This window comes from Callorhinus ursinus, unplaced genomic scaffold (genome assembly GCF_003265705.2).
Source record: "Callorhinus ursinus isolate GAN/ISIS: 27379988/994484 unplaced genomic scaffold, GSC_fseal_2.0 scaffold8, whole genome shotgun sequence".
In the NCBI taxonomy this organism is placed as follows: domain Eukaryota; kingdom Metazoa; phylum Chordata; class Mammalia; order Carnivora; family Otariidae; genus Callorhinus; species Callorhinus ursinus.
In genome coordinates, this window is record NW_027397070.1 from 40,700,646 (window position 1) to 40,721,107 (window position 20,462).

The 20,462-nt window shown below is 40.6% G+C and overlaps 2 protein-coding genes and 1 long non-coding RNA gene across 10 annotated transcripts in view; 1 reads left to right on the top strand and 2 right to left on the bottom strand.

Annotated features, from left to right (window-relative positions):
- The window catches only part of ZFYVE26 (zinc finger FYVE-type containing 26), a 62,873-nt gene extending 53,045 nt beyond the window's left edge, over window positions 1-9,828 (bottom strand). For all 3 annotated transcript variants that reach the window (XM_025869817.2, XM_025869816.2, XM_073895410.1), the window contains exons 1-6: window positions 9,741-9,828; window positions 8,976-9,253; window positions 7,460-7,538; window positions 3,054-3,143; window positions 1,200-1,722; window positions 461-591 (exon numbers count right to left, since the gene is read on the bottom strand). In XM_025869817.2, coding sequence (XP_025725602.1) covers window positions 461-591; window positions 1,200-1,722; window positions 3,054-3,143; window positions 7,460-7,538; window positions 8,976-9,169 — 1,017 coding nt within the window. In that variant the 5' untranslated portion in view covers window positions 9,170-9,253; window positions 9,741-9,828. The remainder of the gene's footprint in view (window positions 1-460; window positions 592-1,199; window positions 1,723-3,053; window positions 3,144-7,459; window positions 7,539-8,975; window positions 9,254-9,740) is intronic.
- A 1,414-nt stretch (window positions 9,829-11,242) lies between these two features.
- The window catches only part of RAD51B (RAD51 paralog B), a 630,999-nt gene continuing 621,779 nt past the window's right edge, over window positions 11,243-20,462 (top strand). For all 5 annotated transcript variants that reach the window (XM_073895412.1, XM_025869819.2, XM_025869821.2 and 2 more), the window contains exons 1-3: window positions 11,243-11,304; window positions 14,338-14,448; window positions 15,731-15,844. In XM_073895412.1, the coding sequence (XP_073751513.1) occupies window positions 14,365-14,448; window positions 15,731-15,844 (198 nt within the window). In that variant the 5' untranslated portion in view covers window positions 11,243-11,304; window positions 14,338-14,364. The remainder of the gene's footprint in view (window positions 11,305-14,337; window positions 14,449-15,730; window positions 15,845-20,462) is intronic.
- The window catches only part of LOC141373266 (uncharacterized), a 51,400-nt gene continuing 47,823 nt past the window's right edge, over window positions 16,886-20,462 (bottom strand). For both annotated transcript variants that reach the window (XR_012379047.1, XR_012379049.1), the window contains 2 exons: window positions 17,389-17,690; window positions 16,886-16,984 (listed from right to left, as the gene is read on the bottom strand). This is a non-coding gene — a long non-coding RNA (uncharacterized lncRNA). The remainder of the gene's footprint in view (window positions 16,985-17,388; window positions 17,691-20,462) is intronic.

The following is a 20,462-nucleotide window of genomic DNA, read 5'->3' on the forward strand; positions in this document are numbered from 1 at the left end:
GACTGTAAGCTCTCTGAAGGCAGGGACTGACTTCTGTTGTAACACCAGCTCCTAGCACAGTACATGGCACACAGGATGAGGTTAATAAATATCTGTTGACTTAAATTAAAGCTCAGTTGTGGTCGGGACGGAGGTTAGAGTCACTAAAGTCCCCTATCAGCTAGGCAACATATTGCTGCCACTGTCTTTTCTTCTGCACACCTTCCAGAAAGCTTATACGTATCTAACATCTTAGTTCCTGCCAAAGGACATATATAAAATGAGAGCAGTTCTAATTATGAATGATAATGGTTCTCAGGGCCTTTTCTCCCCTGGGACTGCGGGATGGACACACAAATGACTCACCACTAATTAGACTGCTTTGTGTTGGATAAATGAGTCAGAGAGAAATGAGAAATGAAAAAGCCTATAGAAAATCCCTGGGTACTTCTGTGATGGAGAATGAATAAGTTTAATTTACCAGGATCTGCTCGAGGAAATGCTTGCTGTTGCTCAGGCAGTAGAAATAGGCTGATTTCCAAGCCTGGGTTGGGTCAGGATTGGAGAACAGGGCTAGCATTGCCTGCTCAGGATCTAGATGTTCGGGGGAGACTAAAAAAATCAAACCAGACAAGGTTATTGGGGAACAGGGAGATCTTCTTTCCTAAGCTAAAGCTTAGGAAAGAAGCTTTAGCTTCTTTCAAAAAACCAAGAGTTCACTCTTTGTAAAAAGTTAAGCCAGGTTTTCTACACTTGTATCTTTTTTTTTTTAGAAGATTTATTTAACAGAGAGATCGAGAGAGAGCCCAAGTAGGCAGAATGGCAGGCAGAGGGAAAGGGAGAAAGACTTCCTGTGGAGCAGGGAGCCCGATGTGGGGCTCGATCCCAGGACCCTGGGATCATGACCCGAGCCGAAGGCAGACACTTAACTGACTGAGCCACCCAGGCACCCTTCTACACTTGTATCTTAAAGCACTTTTACTTCTCTCAGTAGCTTCTGAAAAGCTCTTTCCAGGTATTACTATTACTTTATTATTTTTTCCATCATCCCATCTTGGACTACAAAATTTGTACTTCTACGAAAGAACACCTTACCATTTTTGCTTAGCCTCTCCACTAGATTTCCTGAGCAACTTGGAAAGCACCAGCCTAGAGGAACTTCAGAGGTTGGACACAGTGGAATTACTAACATGCAAGGAGAAGCAGCAAAGGGAACACACCTTTTCCCAAGGGTATGGCCTTCACTGGCTTTTCTGTGGCCTTCTCTGCATAGGTATGGCCGTACAGGGATACCAGGCTCCGTCCAGCCTTGGGTAGCAGACAGCTGAGCACCTGCTCCTCCCGCAGGGGACTCCCCTCAGCCCTGCAGGCCTCCAGTAGTTCTTCACATAGGAGACGCAGCTCAACCCCGATTGGCTCTGCAGGGCAACGCAGACTCTGCAGGGCTCCATAGATGGCATCGACTATACCAGCAGGCCCAGTGGTGGGGCCCTGCACAGCTCCAAGTGCCCTTCGAATGAGGTCCACCAGTGCCTTCTGCAGAGACCAGCCACAGAGGCCAGTGGCATCGTCCTTGCTAAGCAGGAGTTCCAGCAGGGCCTGTGCTGGCTGGGGAGCCTGCCTCAGAAGATCCCAGAGCACAGAGACAGCTTCTGAGCTGAGCCGAGGGGTCCAGCTCTCCTGCCTCTGATTTCCATCAAGCACAGGGCTTCCTGTATCTTGTGCTAAGGCTTCGTATAACTCCTAAATAGAGGATGAAGCAAAGGATCCATGGTGAGCACGTCTAGGATGTTATCACTTATATGCTTGATGTTTTCCTCTTTCAGCATAAATATAAGTGTGTATATAAGAGTAGCAATAGTAAACACTTCAGAGTAGTTACTTCATGCTAAGTCCTTTACATAGAAAAATTAACCCTTACAACAACCTTAAGAGGAAGACACTACTATTATCCTCATTTTACAAATGAAGAGATGAAGGCAAAGAGAGAACTCAACTGCCCAAGGGCTCCATTCTCAAGCTAGGCCCCCCTCACCGCCTCCAAAATGTGCACTGTGGATCTAAATCAACGCTGCAAATTCATAGACCAAGCAGGTAACGAGTGGGCATGAGACATGATGCCCACTCCCGTGGCATTTAAATTCAACTTTTAAGAGAATATTACACACCATTTTTTAACCTCTGCTCTAAATCCTAGCCATCCTTTGAGGTAGAGCCCATTCCTCATCCTTGAAAACCTTCCCCAACACCTCCAACCCACATGACTCTCCCTCTTTACTGGACTTTGAAAGTACTCAAAATTAGTACCATCTGGTTTAATCCATAATTGTGGCAAGTGTATATTTGTCTTTTCTCCTTGACTAGATGATAAGCCTTGGGAGGCAAGAAGCTCTATAGCCTATAATTTGTTTGCAGAGTTGGTGTAGAGGGAGAAAAGAGGATGGGGAAGTAGGTGATTTCTCATGCTTTAGCACCAAGCCTATGGACAGTGCTCAGGGATGCTTCTTCATTAACTGCCTCCAAGATGGTCATAGGGTCTTGACCTAATACAAGTGAAAAGTCCCTATCTTAAATCCTATTGTTAATGTCTTTAATTAGCTGGTGGCCAGGTCATGAAGAAAATCAGTACCAACCCTCAGAGCATACTTTAGGTACTTAAGTACAGATATAGTTAAGACTTAGTTCAAATCTGCCCCCAGAAGGTTCTTGTGAGGATTATCACATTCAATGCACCTGTTATAGAAGAGGTATTCAACAAATACTATTTTCTTTCTCCCTTTATATTCTCTATGATACAGTGGTGAAAAATTCAAATACTAAGCTTAAATCTAAGTTACATCTTCCTTTTACGTGGAATGAAAAAAACTTTAATCCCCAGTTATACTTAGTATTTCTAGATAATCCAACTCTAAGAATTCTAAAATCAGGTTAAGTTTATTAAAAAGCTGAACTCTCCTCAGAGGAACCTCTACCTAGCCTGGTCTTGTCTGAGAACATAGCTAACCTCATGCGGACAAGCTGAGCTTGTCGAGTGACTGTAACCCTGGGCAGATGGCTCCAAAGCCCTCTCTCACCTTGAGGATGTCCTCTGGAATGTCACGTTGGAGATCTTCTGATAATAACAGAAACTCAAGCTTTCTCCGGAAAACACTTGGGAGTAATTTCTAGAAGAATCGTAAGAAGGAAGGCTAAAGATTAGGCATATGCTTTAGTTAACAAATAATAAAGTATTTCTCTCCAGTTAGTTTTATTTCTGCTGTTTCTCTAAGATAAAGTACTTTTAACCACTAAATTCCTGGATATGTTTGAGATACCTTTTTTTAAGGATTTATTTATTTATTTGAGAGTGCGTGCGAGGAGGAAGAGCGGCAGAGGGAGAGAATCTTCAGACTCCCCGCTGAGGTCACAATCTAACATCGGGCTCGATCTCAAGACCCATGAGATCATGAACTGAGCTGAAGCCAAGAGTCGGATGCTGAACTGACTGTGCCACCCTGGCACCCCGAGATACTTTTCTTTATAAACAAAAACAGCTAAACTTGGATGCATACATTCACAACTGTATCATAGAGAATATAAAGGGAGAAAGGAAATAGTAGACCTATTTCTTTAACAGGTGCACCGAATGTGATAATCCTCACAACAACCTTGTGGGGGCAGATTTGAACTATGTTTTAATTATATCTGTACTTAAGTGCCTAAGGTATGCTCTGAGGGTTGGTACTGATTTTCTTCATGACCGGCTAATTAAAGACATAACTTTTAAATCCCACTCTGATCAGCCTCAAACTCCAAGCTTTGCTCATGTCATGTGACTTTTCTGTCACATGAAGTCTTTTTCCAAGAATCTCCCTTGCAGTGTCCCAACACCCAGTTATGAGTAAGCCTGGGAGGGTATGGCCCACTGATCCTCTTTCGGTCCAAACCCTGGTTTTTGGTATTCATTATAAGTTGGAAAACAAAAGAGGAAGAGATCTAATGGTTATTATGTGCCATATACTGTGTCATATTTTCACACATTTAAAAAAATTTCATTTAATCTCTAAATCAAACAAACCTGTGACTTGAGCATATATTTTACTAACAATGAAATGGTTAGGAAGTATTTTTAAATTATTTCCAACATGAAAAAGAAAAAGTGATCTACCAAATATCTGTTAATGAGACATGCCATCAGAGAAGACTTATGTAAGGAAAGAGAGAGCCCCTGGCTCTTCCTGGACCTGCTTGTTTCACAATAACTTCCCTTCACCTGGTTCTTAAAACTAAAATTATAGTTTCCCCTTCTCCAGACACAAATACAAATAAGAGTAAAATCTAGGACTAATCCTAACAAACACTATTTTTTATTTATTAATTTTTTAATTAATTTTTTAAATTTTATTTATTTTCAGTGCAGGGCTTGAACTCACGACCCTGAGATCAAGACCTGAGCTAAGATCAAGAGTCCAATGCTTACCTGATTGAGGCACCCAGGCACCCCACCACTGCTTTAAATTAAAGACACCTGTAAATCACATGGCTGATTAAAGGTTCCAGGAGTCATATTTTATTGAAAGGTCTCCTATCTCAAGCAAGAAGCACCTACAAGACTGTGTGCGTGCGTGTGTGTGTGTGGGGGGGGGTTAGAAGACAAGATCACACTTTTTCTTTTCATGTGCCATTCACCATATCAGAGGCTAACACGATCTAGTATGTTCTCGGTACAAAATCCTATTTCTTCTTACCACATCCTTCCCTAATACACCTATGCCATCTGAGTGCTTATACAATGCTAGTGATTAGAAGTCAGTGGAGAAAATTCATGCTGGAAAGCTAAAAGTTAAATGCTTCAACTGAGGACTAAGAGGAAGGAATAAATAAGATGTTCAGACAGCAGGCCCCTGATAAAGAACAAAGTCTGGTTAAGATATTAGGACTTTAATCTAGAATCCTAAAGACTCCTTAGTTTGTAATTATGTTACTGGTGAAATTGCTTTATGCATGTGCAGGGTCATAAATGACTAACATTTCTAAAACAGGGAAGAATTTGTTCCATGTTTCTAAGCACAGATCTTACTATCAAAGCAAAGAATGTTCAACGTAGAAAAATTAGAACACAGAAATAGGCAAGTGAAAACACACACCTAGAACCCCCAAATCTTCCCAATGAAAGACAACTTCTATCAATACTATGGTCTGAGGGCATCCAGATCATTTCTATTCATGCATCCCAAATGCATAGTTCTCTAAAGTGTTTTTTCACGTAGCAGAGTATGAACATCCCTCCATGTCACTGAAAGTTCTTTTACCACATAAATTTAATAGTGGCATAGGATTTTACAAATAGATTAGCCAGTCCTGTACTGTGGACATGGGAGTTGTTTCCAGTTTTCCTTTATTAGAAGCAGCATGGCAGTGAACATCTCTGCAGTTAAATCTTTGCACACATGCTTCCACATGTAGAGATAAATCACTGCAAGATAAAAAGGCAGAAGGCAAAAGAGGATGAAGAAAAGGGAAAATGGAATCACTGTTTTCAACTTATAATTAAAAAGGAAGCTTCTGGGGATGCCTGGGTAGCTCAGTCAGTTAGGCGGCTACCTTCGGCCCAGGTCATGATCCCAGGGTCCTGGGATCGAGTCCCACACTGGGCTCCTTGCTCAGCGGGGAGCCTGTTTCTCTCTCTCTCTCTCCCTCTGCTTGTGCTCTGTCAAATAAAATCTTTAAAAGAAAAAAAAAATAAAAAGGAAGCTTTTGGCAGAAGTTGGGAGACTGGAAAAAGAGAGGCAGCTAGCAAGTTCCCTAAAAGATGAAGGCCACTCTGGATTAGTGACTGGCCTTATGGAACTACTCTAAGTCCTTGTAAGAGTTGCAATCTTAGTCCTTTTAAGAATTAAGTCTCTGGGGTCCTTGCTTAAAGTTTAAAACATTCCCACAACTGTTTAAATAACTGAGGCACGGAAGCCTGAAGACCAAATGGTCTTTGATATTGGGAAAAACAAGAACAACTCTTAGTTTGTGCTAAGGAGCCACGGAAGTGAAATCAACCCTGGTCTGGTTGAGCAACTATACAGAATATAAGCAACAAAGCAGCCATGAATGGGGCACCTGGGTGGCTCACTCGATTAAGCATTCAACTCTTGATTTTGGCTCAGGTCACGATCCCAGGGTCTCCATGTGGAGCCTGTTTAGGATTCTCTTTCTCCCTTTCTCTGCCCACCCCCCCCCCTGTCTCTAAAAAAAAAAAAAAAAAAAAAGGCAGCCACGAAGTAGGCAAATACCCTTAAGTGAGGGGAAAGTTCATCTGGTTTGACAAATTCCATGTTTGGACTAGAAAAATTTTTAGTCAATAACAGTTTTTCTTTTCCTCTTTGAAGATTTTAATTCAAGTTTTCCCTTTTAGATCTGAAACTAGAGCTAACTCATCATCCTGGGGTTATTTAAAAATTTTGCTTCTCTTTCTTCCCTCTCCTGCTAGCCTTTTTGTCATTTTTTTGGTCTTTTTTTTTAGACACTGCCAAAAACCTGGATATGAGGTACATTTAGATTAGGAATTTCTGTTATTTTTTAACAGCTATGTGAAGTATCAGGCAAAACTGGACCTGGAGGCAAAATTAATTCTGATGACAGAGGGGAGTAAAGAAGAAAATTAGGCTGAATTATAGGCATTTATAGAACAGAATTTATGGTTTCTTTAAGTTCTACCTCAAATAATGTTGAGGTGGAAAAACCAGTAGACTAGGGACTCAAAGTGAGAAGATCTTGGTTCTAGCCTTAGTTCTTCCAACTAACTTTATTGTGTGTCCCTGGGCTAGTCACTTCTCTTCTGGGTCAGAAGTTCCTCACTTATATCTTAAAGTCTGAGGCTTAATACAAAATTGTCTCAGAGAAATTCCTCTAATGGATATCAACTTCTGATAATTATCATATACTTCTAAAAAGGCTTTTAATGGCAACCTTTTTTTAAAAAGCACTTTGTTACAAGTTTTCTTCCACTATTAATTTGCTCACTCTGTTTTTATATTTGATAACTTTTAGTTTAATTCATGTGGATTATTAACCTATTAATCAATGAGGTTTAAATCTATAAGTATTCACTGCACTAGACTAATTAAAATGAGATTTTTGGAAGAACAACCAGGTTTCAGCTCAGCCCATTCTCCATTACTTGAGTATTATGAGATTCATACTTTATTTGCTATTTTGTCATTTTCACTTAGTTTTGCAAAGTTCTGTTCGGCACAAGACTCACAATGGTATTTAACAAAATGATATCACCTTAAATGGTATTACATGCCAATGTATGTTAGTAAATGAATGAATAAATTTAGGTAAGGAGACAGCAATAAAAATTTATGCCATTCTTACTGTCGATACTGAGAAGGGAATATGACAAACCTCATAATAAAGGAAGTAACAGATGAAAAGGAAATCTTTAGCTACTTCCAAGTTCTCAGTCTTGGCCTCAGGAAAAAATCTGAAATATAAATCTGCTTACCTTTTCCTGGGAGAACCATTTTTCCAGTACAAGAAACCAGACCCAGGCTAATCTTTGAGGGTTGATGTCCTGTCCACATCTGAAAAATGTGAAAAGAAAGAATTTCTAAACAAAGAGTTTCTACTGACCTTTACTCTTTTGTGACCCAAGATTTAGATTTCACTGCTCAGTCTGTTTTAAACCTAAACAGGCAAGAAGACATTGTCCTAATGAGAAATTTTCAATTTTATGATAAATCAATAAAACTAGAGCCAGAACAGGGCCAGCAGCTTTCATTAAAAAAAAAAAAAGGAAAAAAAATTGCACCCCTACCTCCAACTCCCTATCTAGTCTTTATTATTTTTAAATGAAATAACATTCATAGAAAACCATAAAAGCAAGGCTCCTAAAGTATATTCTTGAAAATAGAAACTGAATCAAGTAGTCTTAAAGAAAAAAAAGGAATTTCATGAAAATTTATTTTTAACTCTATGCTGAAAACAGGGGTATAGGAATTCATAAGGCTTTCTTTGAAGTTAGTAATTTAGACAGAAACTGGCTAGAACCCAAATGAAATAAAAATAAAGGGAAAAAAGAATCACCTAAGTCTCTACTCTGTATGTGTTCAAACAATACAACAAAGCTGTCAAAGTAAAAAAAAAAGTGAAGGAGAGAGTAGACAGCACATTAAATTGTTATACAACTGGTTGTTAATAGCACTGCCAGGAAGAGCTTCATTAGAAATTTAGATAGAGAACAGTGCTTGCCAGGGTACAAAGAGGGGTCAAAATACAAAGAGGTATTCCCAGGGAGTGAGGGAATTCTTTTGTGGTGATGGAAGAGTTCTGTATCTTGATTTTAGTAGTAATTACATGAATCTGTACCTGGATTAAACTGCAGAGAACTACATATATAAAAACAAATCCACATTTAAAAAATGGTGACAACTTAATAAGGTCTATAGTCTAGTTAACAGAAATGCACCAATGTCAAATTTTCTGATTTTGATATTGTACAATATGTATATGAGATATCACAACTGGGAGAAGCTGTGGAAAAGATACTCTGTATTTTTTTTGCATTTTGTGAATGTGAAACTTAACTTATATAACTTTCAACATAATATTTATATAATTATTTCAAAATAAAAACTTTAAGTGAAGTGACTTCCAGTCCTTTGTTAAAGCTGTAATACCTTCAATTACATAAGCAAGAAGAGAGCAGGGTTTGCTTTTCTGGGGGCAAAGGAAATGCTTTTCAATGCAGTTCCACTATCTACTTTAATGATAATAATCAAGAAATGGTGGTTTCAGGCACACTTTGCTGGCCAGGCTTAAATGTAGTTTCAGATGATAACTGAAAGCCAAACCGATTAAATACTAAACATGTATTAGGTAAATTTTCAGAGCATGAGAAATACACTCTGCCTCTGATAATTCTTCAGAGCATAGGTGAGAGAGGCACATTGACCAGAGCCCAAATATTGACCTTGTGTCTCCTGCCCTGTGACTGCCTAGAATAAAGAGAGATCCCTTACCTCAACTGATCTGGACACACCACCAGCGCCTGAAGTATATCTTCCACCTTTTTTGGGATATCCCCTTGTGCCTCGTGTAGCTGAGGTACACATGCCTGAGCCAGCTCCCATTCTCCTCTGCGAAGGCACTCACAGAAAAACCCAAAAAGTTGCTTCTGAGAAGCAGTTTCCTCTTGTCCAAATGGATGATGCATTTTCCCAGCACAGAGTGCAGGGAGATAGAAAAGAGATGAATTACGCAGAACACATTGTCAATTTTCTCATTCGTAGAGCACCTCCTAGAAACAATACACACCACAATGAGGAGAAACGGAAGGAACTATAATTAGACAAACTAGTAACTACTAGCCCGTCTGGGAAAAGCGGTACTTACTTCCCTAATTATTGTTCTAAGTTTGATTTGAGGTATTACTCTTTTTGAGAAGTTCCACCTTTCCCCGAGGGGTGGAGCCCATCTCTCTACACGCATCCAATATTTAGTTAATCTTTATGGTCTATTAGCTCGGGGTGCAGACCCATAACTGTACTTTCGTATTCCCCACTTAACTTTACGCCCATTCCGACTCCAAATCCACGGTCGCCTCCTTAAGGATGAGAAATTCAGCAGGAATCTCCCTAGTTTGAGCCCTCTCTTAAGGCAGAGGAGTGAGGTCTGGAGAAGAGTCTGTGTTAGAGCTGAAGGACCGTGGGGATTGGGGCTGAGGGACGCTCCCTACAGGTGTCGTGGAGAGCGCCCCCGCCTTCTTTGGGGCGCCTTACACTCACCCGCTCCAGGTGCCCAAAGCAATAGAGCTTCCAGCGCAGCCATGTTTGAACCGAGTCAGGTGATAGGTCCCATTCGGGAGGTTGCCCGATGGCGGGTGGGGTGGGACGACAGACAGCGGCTACTCCTATTGGTCAGTGGAGGGACGATGCAAATAAGGCGCCATATTTGTTTGGGTCACGTGACGCCACCTCTTGGGACTAGAGAAAGCTAGGACCCCGAGAGAGTAAATCAGCTAACTGGCTAATAAGGACAGTTCCTCTCAGTTTTGACCACTCCTCCGCTCAGCACCTTTTGTTTTGCGTTTGGCGGAGCAGGTGGCAGGAATATCAGTGTCCCTTGATTTTTTTCTTCTTTTACTCCCTAGCATTTGAAGTCAGCTTTTAAATAAGTGCTCGCCAGTAGCAGTGTTTTGCCAGGCCTTGGGAATAACGAGAGCAAGGAAACCTGGATCCTCCTCCATTGTTATTCTATCCACTTGGGCTCTGTTATAATCCCAGAATCCTACGTCCTGAATTCCCATTGATTTATTTGCTTATTTACCCGACAACCGTTAATTGAACGGGGTGCTAAGTCCTACTTTACAGGCTGGTTAAGGTACGAACCCTGTCCTCGAGCTCACAGTCCAGTGAGGAGTGCAGGCCAGTAATTAGGATACAGTAGGCTAAATTATAGGATAGAAAGTGCACAGAGATGAGAGCAAAGAACGAACAAAAGCTTTTTTGCAAATATAATACTGTAATCTGAAACCGAGTCTTAAAGCAACAGTTTACTAAGATTCCTTATCACAGCTGCTTTTACACATAAACTTCTGTTTGCTTTCCTTCATGGTCTCCTTAAACTACAGACTCTAATGTTTCCCCATTACGTGTTTTCGGTTGAGCAATTTCACTCAGTAATTCCCAAACTATTGCATCACCAAAGTGTGGTGAAAAAAGCAAACCCAGGAATTAAGCATCTGCCTTTGGCTTAGGTCATGACCCCAGGGTCCTGGGATGGAGCTCCATTAGGGGTCAGCGGGGAGTTGGCTTCTCCCTTTCCCTCTGCCCCTCCTCCGGCTCCAGTGCGCGCGCGCGCGCGCGCTCTCTCGCTCAAATAAATACGATCTTTAAAAAAAAAAAAAAGGAAAAATTAAAAGAAAAAAGCAAACCAAAATAAACCCAAGCTCTCTTTCAAAACCGCTTCTAGGATAGGTAGATTCTTATTTATTCCCTGAAAACTAACATGTCTCTCTGGTCCATTACACATTTTTTAAAGGTAGTGACGAAAGAAAAGACACAATTCCAAGCAAGGTTTTTCCTGGCTTCATTTTCTCCTTGCTGCTGTTCCTCTACAAGATTTTGATAATCATTGTATTGAGAAAGTGACTGGAACGCCTCAAGTGATTATAGTGTGAACTACAATTCCCTGCAAGCAGGGGACCCAACCTGGGACTCTTCCTACCTCTGATTGGGTATTTCGCCAGAGTGACGACCCAGTCAGCATTTGGGTTGTTGCCTTATGGCGCTTTCCGCGGGGAACTTTGAGGGGTGGGGGAAACTTTGAAAGTTGGATGCTACAGACCCGGTACTGGAAAGTTTCGTGTGGGGGGCGTTTGTGGGGAAACGGGATGCGCTCCTTATTTTCTGCTCCTTTTCTGGGCCCCTCTCTGTGTTACTGATTTCGGGGTAGCGGAGACTCTCTCTTTGGTCCAGTACACGCCCCCTTAGGCCTGTAGGCATCTTAACAGGAACCTCGCCGCGGATCTGGGGGCTTTTGGCCTTCTTTTGTGGGGGATGCTGGGAAGCTGCTCCTTGTTGGAAAAAATTATTTTTAGGGGATTCCAGGGTGACATTTTCGCCTTTTGATACCCACCTCCCCTCTCCCATTTGCGGGCTGTTCGGAGTCTCGGCAGGGGAGCCCGTCATTAAGGGAAGTTTATGGTCTGCTCGCCTTCTGGTGGTGTTGAAGAAGACGTAGTTAAAGCGAGGAATCTGGAGCTCGATCTCTGGATTCGAATGCGGACTCAGCCATTTACTAGCTGATAGACTTTGCACAAGTTTTTCAATTCGATGCCTCAGTATCCTTAGTCTGAAAAGTGAGGTAAAACATCGGACGGAAGCTCTTGGAACAGTACTTGGCATGTAATAAGGGCTCAATAAATACTAGCTATTATCGTTAACAGTTTTCATTGAACATCTTACATAAGGATTTTTATTTTGTTGAGGAGGGAAGGTTTCAATCTTCAGGATGGAATAGCTTCCCTCACCCCTGTTTACCTGTGCGGGCATGCCGTACACACACACACACACACACACACAGCAGGAATTTAAGTCTGGTGGAAGAAACGAACACGCAAGCTGTAATAATAACGTTAATAAGATTATCCAACAAATATGTACAAAGTATGATGAGAACATTGGAGAGGAAGAGAGTGAGTTGGGGGCAGGCTTTGTGGAGGAAAATCAAGGAGTCAGGACTGACCGTTGGTTTAACCTACCAATATATTGTGGCTAGAGAGCCGATAAGAGGCGGTGAATGATGTTTTGCTGCCTGAATTGATAATGGTAATGATTGTTAACCTTGAGCTGTGTGTCAGACACCATCCAAATCCTTTAATCTTTCACTACATTCCTACGAGGTAAATATTTGAGTTACCCTTGTTTTTACAGATGAGGAAACAATGACGCCAGGAGATGAAGTAGCTGCCAGGGAGGCCAGGATCTGGGCCTTGCAATCAGATGTATGAATGAGAGGGATGTGAGAGACCAGTTGATGAAGGGTCTTTATGCGATCTTAAGAAGTGTGGAATTTATCCCATGGGTAAATTACAATGGTCCCACAGGTAGTTTTGAAGGATGACAGGATTGGAGCGAATTTTTAGGTAGCTGCCTCTGGCAGGATTGTGGCACTGACCTGACTTTTGCAGACCAGTTTGGTGCTTCTTCCTGTCTGCTTCCATAGCACATTTAAATGCCAATGACAGTACTCATTGCATTGACTGTAATTATTTGTGTATACATCTCTTTTCATCTTTTACTGTGAGTTCCCAAAGGGCAGGGAATATGCTTAAATGATTCTTGTACCCAAGGGCTCAGCAGAGCCTGTGATTAAGAAGTGTCTGTGGAAGGAGCCAAATGGATTTTTTTTTTTTTTTGGTAGTGTAGGGAATAACCCCCCCACACCAGGCAGTATGCATAGTACAGACAGATGATGGGAGTGGCTCTAATAAGGCTGAGATAGCAGAGTTGGTTATTGTTAAAGTCCAGGTAGTTTGGGTTTCCCTTTTTGATTGAATTTATCAGTCTAAATGGTGTTATTGCCCAGAACTACCTGATCTGTAAAGACAGTAAACTATTTGGGAAACAATTCAATACTGACAAATTCCCACTGAGAGAAAAGAAAGGGATGTATTTTGTGTTTGGGAGGTGTGTGTGTATGTGTGCATGCACACGTGAATGTGAGAGAGAGAGAGAGAGAGAGAGAGGGAGGGAGAAGAGGGGGAGGGAGGGAGAGATTTCATTTAATTCAGAGAATTTATATGTTATATAGAAATTTGGGCTGTGGTATTGGAAATAAACTGGTATCTATATTCTCAGTACTATGTATTTTTGTTCCAAAATGTCACTCCTTTTCTGAGAACTATATTGCTTTATTGCCTGGAACCATGAAGAGTTCCTGTTTCTCCTCTATCCAAAGAATATCTTTCCATCTCAGTGAGAACACAACTTCTCCTTTGCATGCATAATGAAAGGAATCACAGTGATTGTGTTCTAGTTCTCTGAAGGCAAATATTTCATGAGCCTCATTTAGCCCTAGTGAGGTTCAACAACAAGAGTGAAATTTAATTGCATGTGAGAATGTGAGAAGCTAATACAATAAAAACAATTTCAGTTTGTAAGTAAGACCTGGAATAATAAAATCTCATTTGATTCAGAGGTTTGCTCTGCCTCATAGAAAAAGGAGAGGTTAAATATGATTATGGACTTGTAGTAGAGTGTTAACAGTTAAGAGGATAAGTCTTAGAGTCAGACTTCCTGAGTTGAAATTCTGGGTCCACCATTAACTTTTTCTGGTGACTATGGAGTAGCTAACATTTCAAGGCTTTAGTGTTCTCATACGTAAAAATTGGATCAATAATCAAACTTCCTTATAGGGCTGTTGAGAAGATTAAATGTGATAATTTATGTAAAGCTTTGGAACAGTGTCTGGTACATAGTAGGTGCACAGTAAATTGTTGTTACAGTGCAATGAAAGTAAAGCCTTTCTGAGGAGTGCTGCTTGGAAATATTCCTTGAGGGTTAATTACGTATCCAAATAAAATTTATAAATGCATTGAAAATCTTAAGATGCTATACAAATGTGAAGTGGTGTTTTTATATTCATGTAAGAAATACCAAAGAATTGTGTGAAATGCACATTCTTACATTGTATTGTTTCTCTGTGTGGATGTTTGGCAGACATTTAGGAGGATCCTGTAGCTGTCCTTTATTTTATCAGTAATATTTTAAATACTGTACATTTTATTTTGTCTCTGGAGAAGCTTGAAGAGTTTTTTATTTTGTAGCGTGTTTTGGATACTGTCTACAGTTGCTTATGCCCTTTTCCAATTCTTTTCAGGGTCCTTTTTCTGCTGTATCTGAAGGCATGGGTAGCAAGAAACTCAGACGAGTGGGTTTATCACAAGAGCTGTGTGACCGTCTGAACAGACATCAGATTGTTACCTGTCAGGTAAAATTTATGTACTTTTTCTCATGGAGAAACTTTAAGTACAAATTAATTTTAAATATACCCTTAATAACTTGAAAATAAGCCTGAAATGTGAAAATTGAACTTTCTAAAAAAAAAAGAAAAAGATAAATTATAGTGCTTCTCCAAAAGCTAACTGAAAATAACAGGCCACTTAGGTTGTATTTCCAAATGTGATTTCATTTTTTTTTTTATCCAGATTCCAATATGTTTGCATTTTGGGTCAGGGGAGAATGCCTATAGCATAATGTAAAGTATACTCATGCCATTTATTTGGGATTCTAGAGAAGTTTCATCCACTTGAAAGAAATTTTGCAGTTACATGAGAAATAGGACTTAAATGAGGAGATGGTATTCAAAATGGATTATGTCTCTTGCAAGCAAGAGAAATTAATAGAATAATTTTCCTATCAATGAATGAGAGAAATAGAGCAGATGTTGCATTTTTTTTTTAAGATTTTATTTATTTGAGAGGGAGAGAGAATGAGAGAGAGCACATGAGAGGGGGGAGGGTCAAGGGAGAAGCAGACTCCCTGTCGAGCAGGGAGCCTGATGCGGGACTCGATCCCGGGACTCCAGGATCGTGACCTGAGCCGAAGGCAGTCGCTCAACCAACTGAGCCACCCAGGCGCCCCAGATGTTGCATTTTTAAGCACAATAGTGAAGCAGATCCCTCTTAGGTTAAATAAGGTTTTATGTTAGGATTTAATCCTTAATAAGACAGATTTTCAGCGTATGCTGCAATTTTAAAAAATTGCTTTGTGTGTTAATGGTATTTTGATTCCTCTTACACATCTAATAACCCTCATGTTCATACTTGAAGACACTCTTAAAAGTATGAGACTTAACATTTCATTCCATAGTCAGTTTTATTGTCTCAATTACTAAATACTTCCTCTGAATGATCTCATAGCTTAGTAAGAAACCCATTTCAACCTGACACATTCTGGTATCTGTGCCCAAATTCTGGCCTAGGGCGGTGCTCATATACACCTGGGTTGGAGGCTGCTGCTATGTGATGTTACTTGATATGTCCTCTGATACATGCTAACTAAATTGGAGAATTAGAAGATAAGTTTATGGCATCATATCTTTCAGTTAAGGCATATGTAGGGGGAAATACTATAAGAAACATATAAACCTTTGATCTACAACAAATTATGCTTTATCTATACATGGATACTGTCCATGAAAAGTTTCTTTTTAATTCCAATATCTTTGTTGCACAAATATGTTTAAAATAGTCTTTTTATTGTCTCTTTAGGACTTTTTATGTCTTTCCCCACTGGAGCTTATGAAGATGACTGGCCTTAGTTATGGAGGTGTCCATGAACTTCTATGTATGGTCAGCAGGGCCTGTGCCCCACAGATGCAAACGGTATATATATGTATTTTATTATGCTTTGGTTATGATTTTTGCGATCATTCTTTATCTCATTTAAAATCTTTTTTGGGGGGCGCTTGGGTGGCACAGTTGGTTAAGCAACCAACTCTTGGTTTCGGCTTAGATCATGATCTCAGGGTCATGAGACTGAGACCTGTGTTGGGCTCCACTTTCAGTGGGGAGTCTGCTTAAGACTCTCCCTCTGCCTTTCCCCTCGGCATGCATGCATACATGCATGCACATTCTCTCTCAGATAAATAACTCTTTTAAAAAAAAATCTCTTTTGAGATGAGGCAAAAGCAAAAATAGAGATGAACACCTCAAAAATATTGATTCACACCATCGAGTTAGTCCTTTAATGAGAATATATGTGAAAAATTTATGTAGTTCATGGGAGACAGTTCCTAATTATGGGAATGAGGAAGGAACAGGAAGTTTTTTCCTCTGTAGCTAATAGTGATATTTCAAAAGGTCATCTTTGTCTTTTGTTCGTTTGGGTAGAATTTGTGGGTCTCACGGTTAAGTTATAATATACTCCTAATTTTAGAATACCCCTGTCTCTGTAATACTAACTTTTATCATCATCAGTCTACATCATAAAGTACATATATTGTATTTACACTTGCTTATTGATTGAATAAATAATACTTAAGAACTTTGCTCACTCTTTTTTTTTTTTTAAAGATGTTATTTATTTATTTGAGAGAGAGAGAGTGCGAGCGAGCCTGAGCTGGGGAGAAGGGCAGAGGGAGAGGGAGCAGCAGACTCTTGTTGAGTGCAGAGCCTGAGCAGGGCTTGATCTGAGATCATGACCTGTGCCAAAGGCAGCTGCTTAACCGACTGAGCCACCTAGGCACCCAAAAACTTTGCTCACCCTTGAGAAGAGTTAAAGTCTTTTATAACAAATCCTCATCAAGTTGTAGTATTTTTTTATACTTTCTGTTTCATAACTTTAGCTTTTCAACATGTGGGTTTAGTGCATGGTTTGAAAAGATCTTGTTTTCCCAGAATAAGAGTGCCTAAAAGTCTGTTCAGTGCTTTACAAATGTATTTATTTAGGTGGATTATAGATTACTTACCTTACATCTTATACTGAAATTTGGTAACCACTGAGCAATAAAGTGGAGTTCAATTCTATGAAGTGGGAAGGAAGGGATGTTAGTGTCATTTGAAAATTCTGAAATTAATGAATAGATAGTCTTTTCTTTTGTTCAGATTTAGCTTGTGATCTAAGAAAATACCTCATAGGCAAAGTAGCCAGAAGAATACGAATTGGAGCTGGGGATTGGCACTGTCTTAGCTTTGTCATTGACCTTGGTGCTTTGAACAGCTCGCTTTGTTTTATGGGAGAAGGAAGAGAGCTAAAATAGTAAGTGATGATTCTGTGACCAGGTTCAAATTAACTTGTTTCTATTTTGAAGCTTGTAAAGCACCAAGAAAGTGTTTTAGTTTGATGTGTGTCATTCTGTTTGGTCAATATCTATGGCATATTTCTAGTTAGGGGATTAGTTAGGGGAGAGCATGGGCAGGAAATTCACCTTTCATCTCCACTTCTGCTACCAACTTCAGCCATGGTTTCAATACCATTCCAAATGCCGTTTCAAGAAGCCATCTTTCTCCTTTGTTGTATGTTCATTTCTGTAGCATTCTGTAGATTTGGGTCTTGCTTCAAACGTTGGCTTAGCATCAGTTCATTTTTCCAGGGAAGATTTTTTTTTGTTCATTTATATATTCCTTTAACTAGTATTTATTTCGTGCCAACCATGTAGCAGGTACTCTGTCAGGTCCTGGCGATCTTGTAGTGAACATGGTAACATCCTGCCCTCATGCAGCTTACAGTCTAGTGGGAGAAGTCAGACATTACACATATAATTACATAAACGGTTATTTGTAGTAATGATAAGTCCTATCAAGGAAAAGTACAAAAAGCTCTGAAACTTAGTAACAGGGTACATTACTTAGTTCTGGGGTTGGGAAGGGCTCCTCCTGGGAAGTGACACTTTAGCTAAAACCTGAAGGATGAATAGGGGAGAGATAGGCAAAGTCAGGAAGGAGGTGAGCATGGAGGAGTCTGCAGGCAGTGGGACCGGGATGTGCAAAAGCCCTGTGAAGAGAAGGAGAATGGTGTTTCCTGGCAGTAAAACAAGGCTGGTGTGAATGGAACATAGCGGTGAGGAGCAGATTGACCTCAGAGATGAAGTCAGAGAAGCAAGCAGGAGTCAGATCATGGGGCTTACAGACCATGTAAAGGATTTTGAACTTTATTCTGAGAGCAATAAAAAGTCATAAAGGTTATAATCTGTGTTTTTAAAAACTCAGTCTTGCACAGAGACTTTATCAAAAACATGATTGCAGGCACATCTCAGGCTGACTGTGCTGTCCTGATTGTTGCATGCTGCTGTTGGTGAATTTGAAGCAGGTGTCTCCAAGAATGGGCAGGCCCATGAGCAAGCCCTTCTGGCTTACGCACTGGGTGTAAAACAACTAATTGTTGGTGTTAACAAAATGGATTCCACTGAGCCACCCTACAGCCAGAAGAGATAGGAGGAAATTGTTAAGGAAGTCAGCACCTACATTAAGAAAATTGGCTACAGCCCTGACACAGAATCATTTGTGCCAATTTCTAGTTGGAATGGTGACAACATGCTGGAGCCAAGTGCTAACATGCCTCGGTTCAAGGGATGGAAAGTCACCCGTAAAGGTGGGAATGCTGGTGGAACCACACTGCCTGAAGCTCTGGATGGCATTTCTGCCACCAGCTCATCCAACTGACAGGCCCTTGTGTTTGCCTCTCCAGGATGTCTACAAAATTGGTGGTATTGGTACTGTCCCTGTGGCCTGAGTGGAGACTGGTGTTCTTAAACCTGGCATGGTGGTCACCTTTGCTCTAGTCAATGTTAAAACTGAAGTCTGTTGAAATGCACCGTGAAACTTTGAGTGAGGCTCTTCCTGCAGACAATGTGGGCTTCAGTGTCAAGAATGACGTATCTGGGGGCACCTGGGTGGCCCAGTTGGTTGAGCGTCTGCCTTCAGCTTAGGTCATGATCCCAGGGTTCTGGGATCAAGCCCCATGGCAGGTTCCCTGTTCAGAGGGGAGCCTGTTTCTCTCTCTCCCCCTTGCTTGTGTTCTCTCTCCCTATGTTTGTCTCTCTCAAATAAATAAAAATAATATTAAAAAAGGAATGATGGATCTGCCAAAGATGTTCATCGTGGCAATGTGCCTGGTGACAGCAAAAATGACCCACCCATGGAAGCAGCTGGCTTCACAGCTCAGGTGATTATCCTGAACCATCCAGGCCAAATCAGTGTTGGATATGCACCTGTGCTGGATTGTGACCCAGCTCACATTGCTTGCAGGTTTGCTGAGCTGAAGGAGAAGATAGATCATTATTCTGGAAAAAAGCTGGAAGATGGTCCCAAGTTCTTGAAATCTGGTGATGCTGCCATTGTTGATATGGTTCCTGACAAGCCTATGCGTGTTAAGAGCTTCTCTGACTATCCTCCTGTGGCCCGTTTTACTGTTGGTGACATGAGACAGACAGTTGCTGTGGGCGTCATCAAAGCAGTGGATAAGAAGGCTGCTGGAGCTGGCCAGGTCACCAAGTCTGCCCAGAAAGCTCAGAGGCTAAATGAATATTAACCCCAATACCTGCCACCCCAGTCTTCATCAGTGGTGGAAGAAAGGTCTCAGGACTGTTTGTGTCAAATGGCCAATTAAGTTTAATAGTAAAAGACTGGTTAAAGATAACAATGCATGGCAAAACCTTCGGAAGGAAAGGAGAATGTTTTGTGGACCATTTGTTTTTTTGTGTGTATGTGTGGCAGTTTCAAGTTATTAATTTTTAAAATCAGTACTTTTTAATGGACACAACTTGACCAAAAATCTGTCACAGAATTTTGAGACCCATTAAAACAAAAGTTTAATGATAAACAACAACAACAACTCAGTCTTGAACATAGATAAGTGATTGAAAAGGAGTAGGAAAATGTTTGTGAAGACCAGTTAGGTACCTACTCTTGTATTCCAGACAGAAAGTGATTGTAACTTGCATTATTAGTGTGGTGTCAGTGCAGATGGCATAATGTTAGTTGTTATGAGAGATGTTTAGGAGGGAGAATGAATAGGATTGGTGATTGTTTGCTGGTGGGTGTTGGTGAGATACAGGAAAGTGACGGATGATTCCTTGATTTTTTTGCTTTGGGAAACTGGATAGTCCCACTTCCTGAGATAAGGAATGCTGGAAAGAGGATCAGGCTTGAGGGAGGCAGATCATGAATTTAATTTAGTACTTCCTGAATGTAAGGTGCTTATAAAACATTGAGTGGAGATACTAAGCAGGCAGTTTGATACGTGGATCTGGAATCTGAGGTAGAGGTCTGTCGTAGCAGTATACATTTGGGAGCCATCAGTGTAAATATGTGATAATGAGATAAGTGTATCCAAGACCAAGTTCTGAGCAAAGCCAACAGTTAAGATCAGATTAAATAATGATGCGTCTGAGAAGAAGCAGCCACCAATAGGGAAGAAAAACTGGTGGAGTGGCATACCAAAATATTCCTTTTTATTTCATTTATATACATATTATCATTGCTGAAGTCTTTGTTCCTTCAT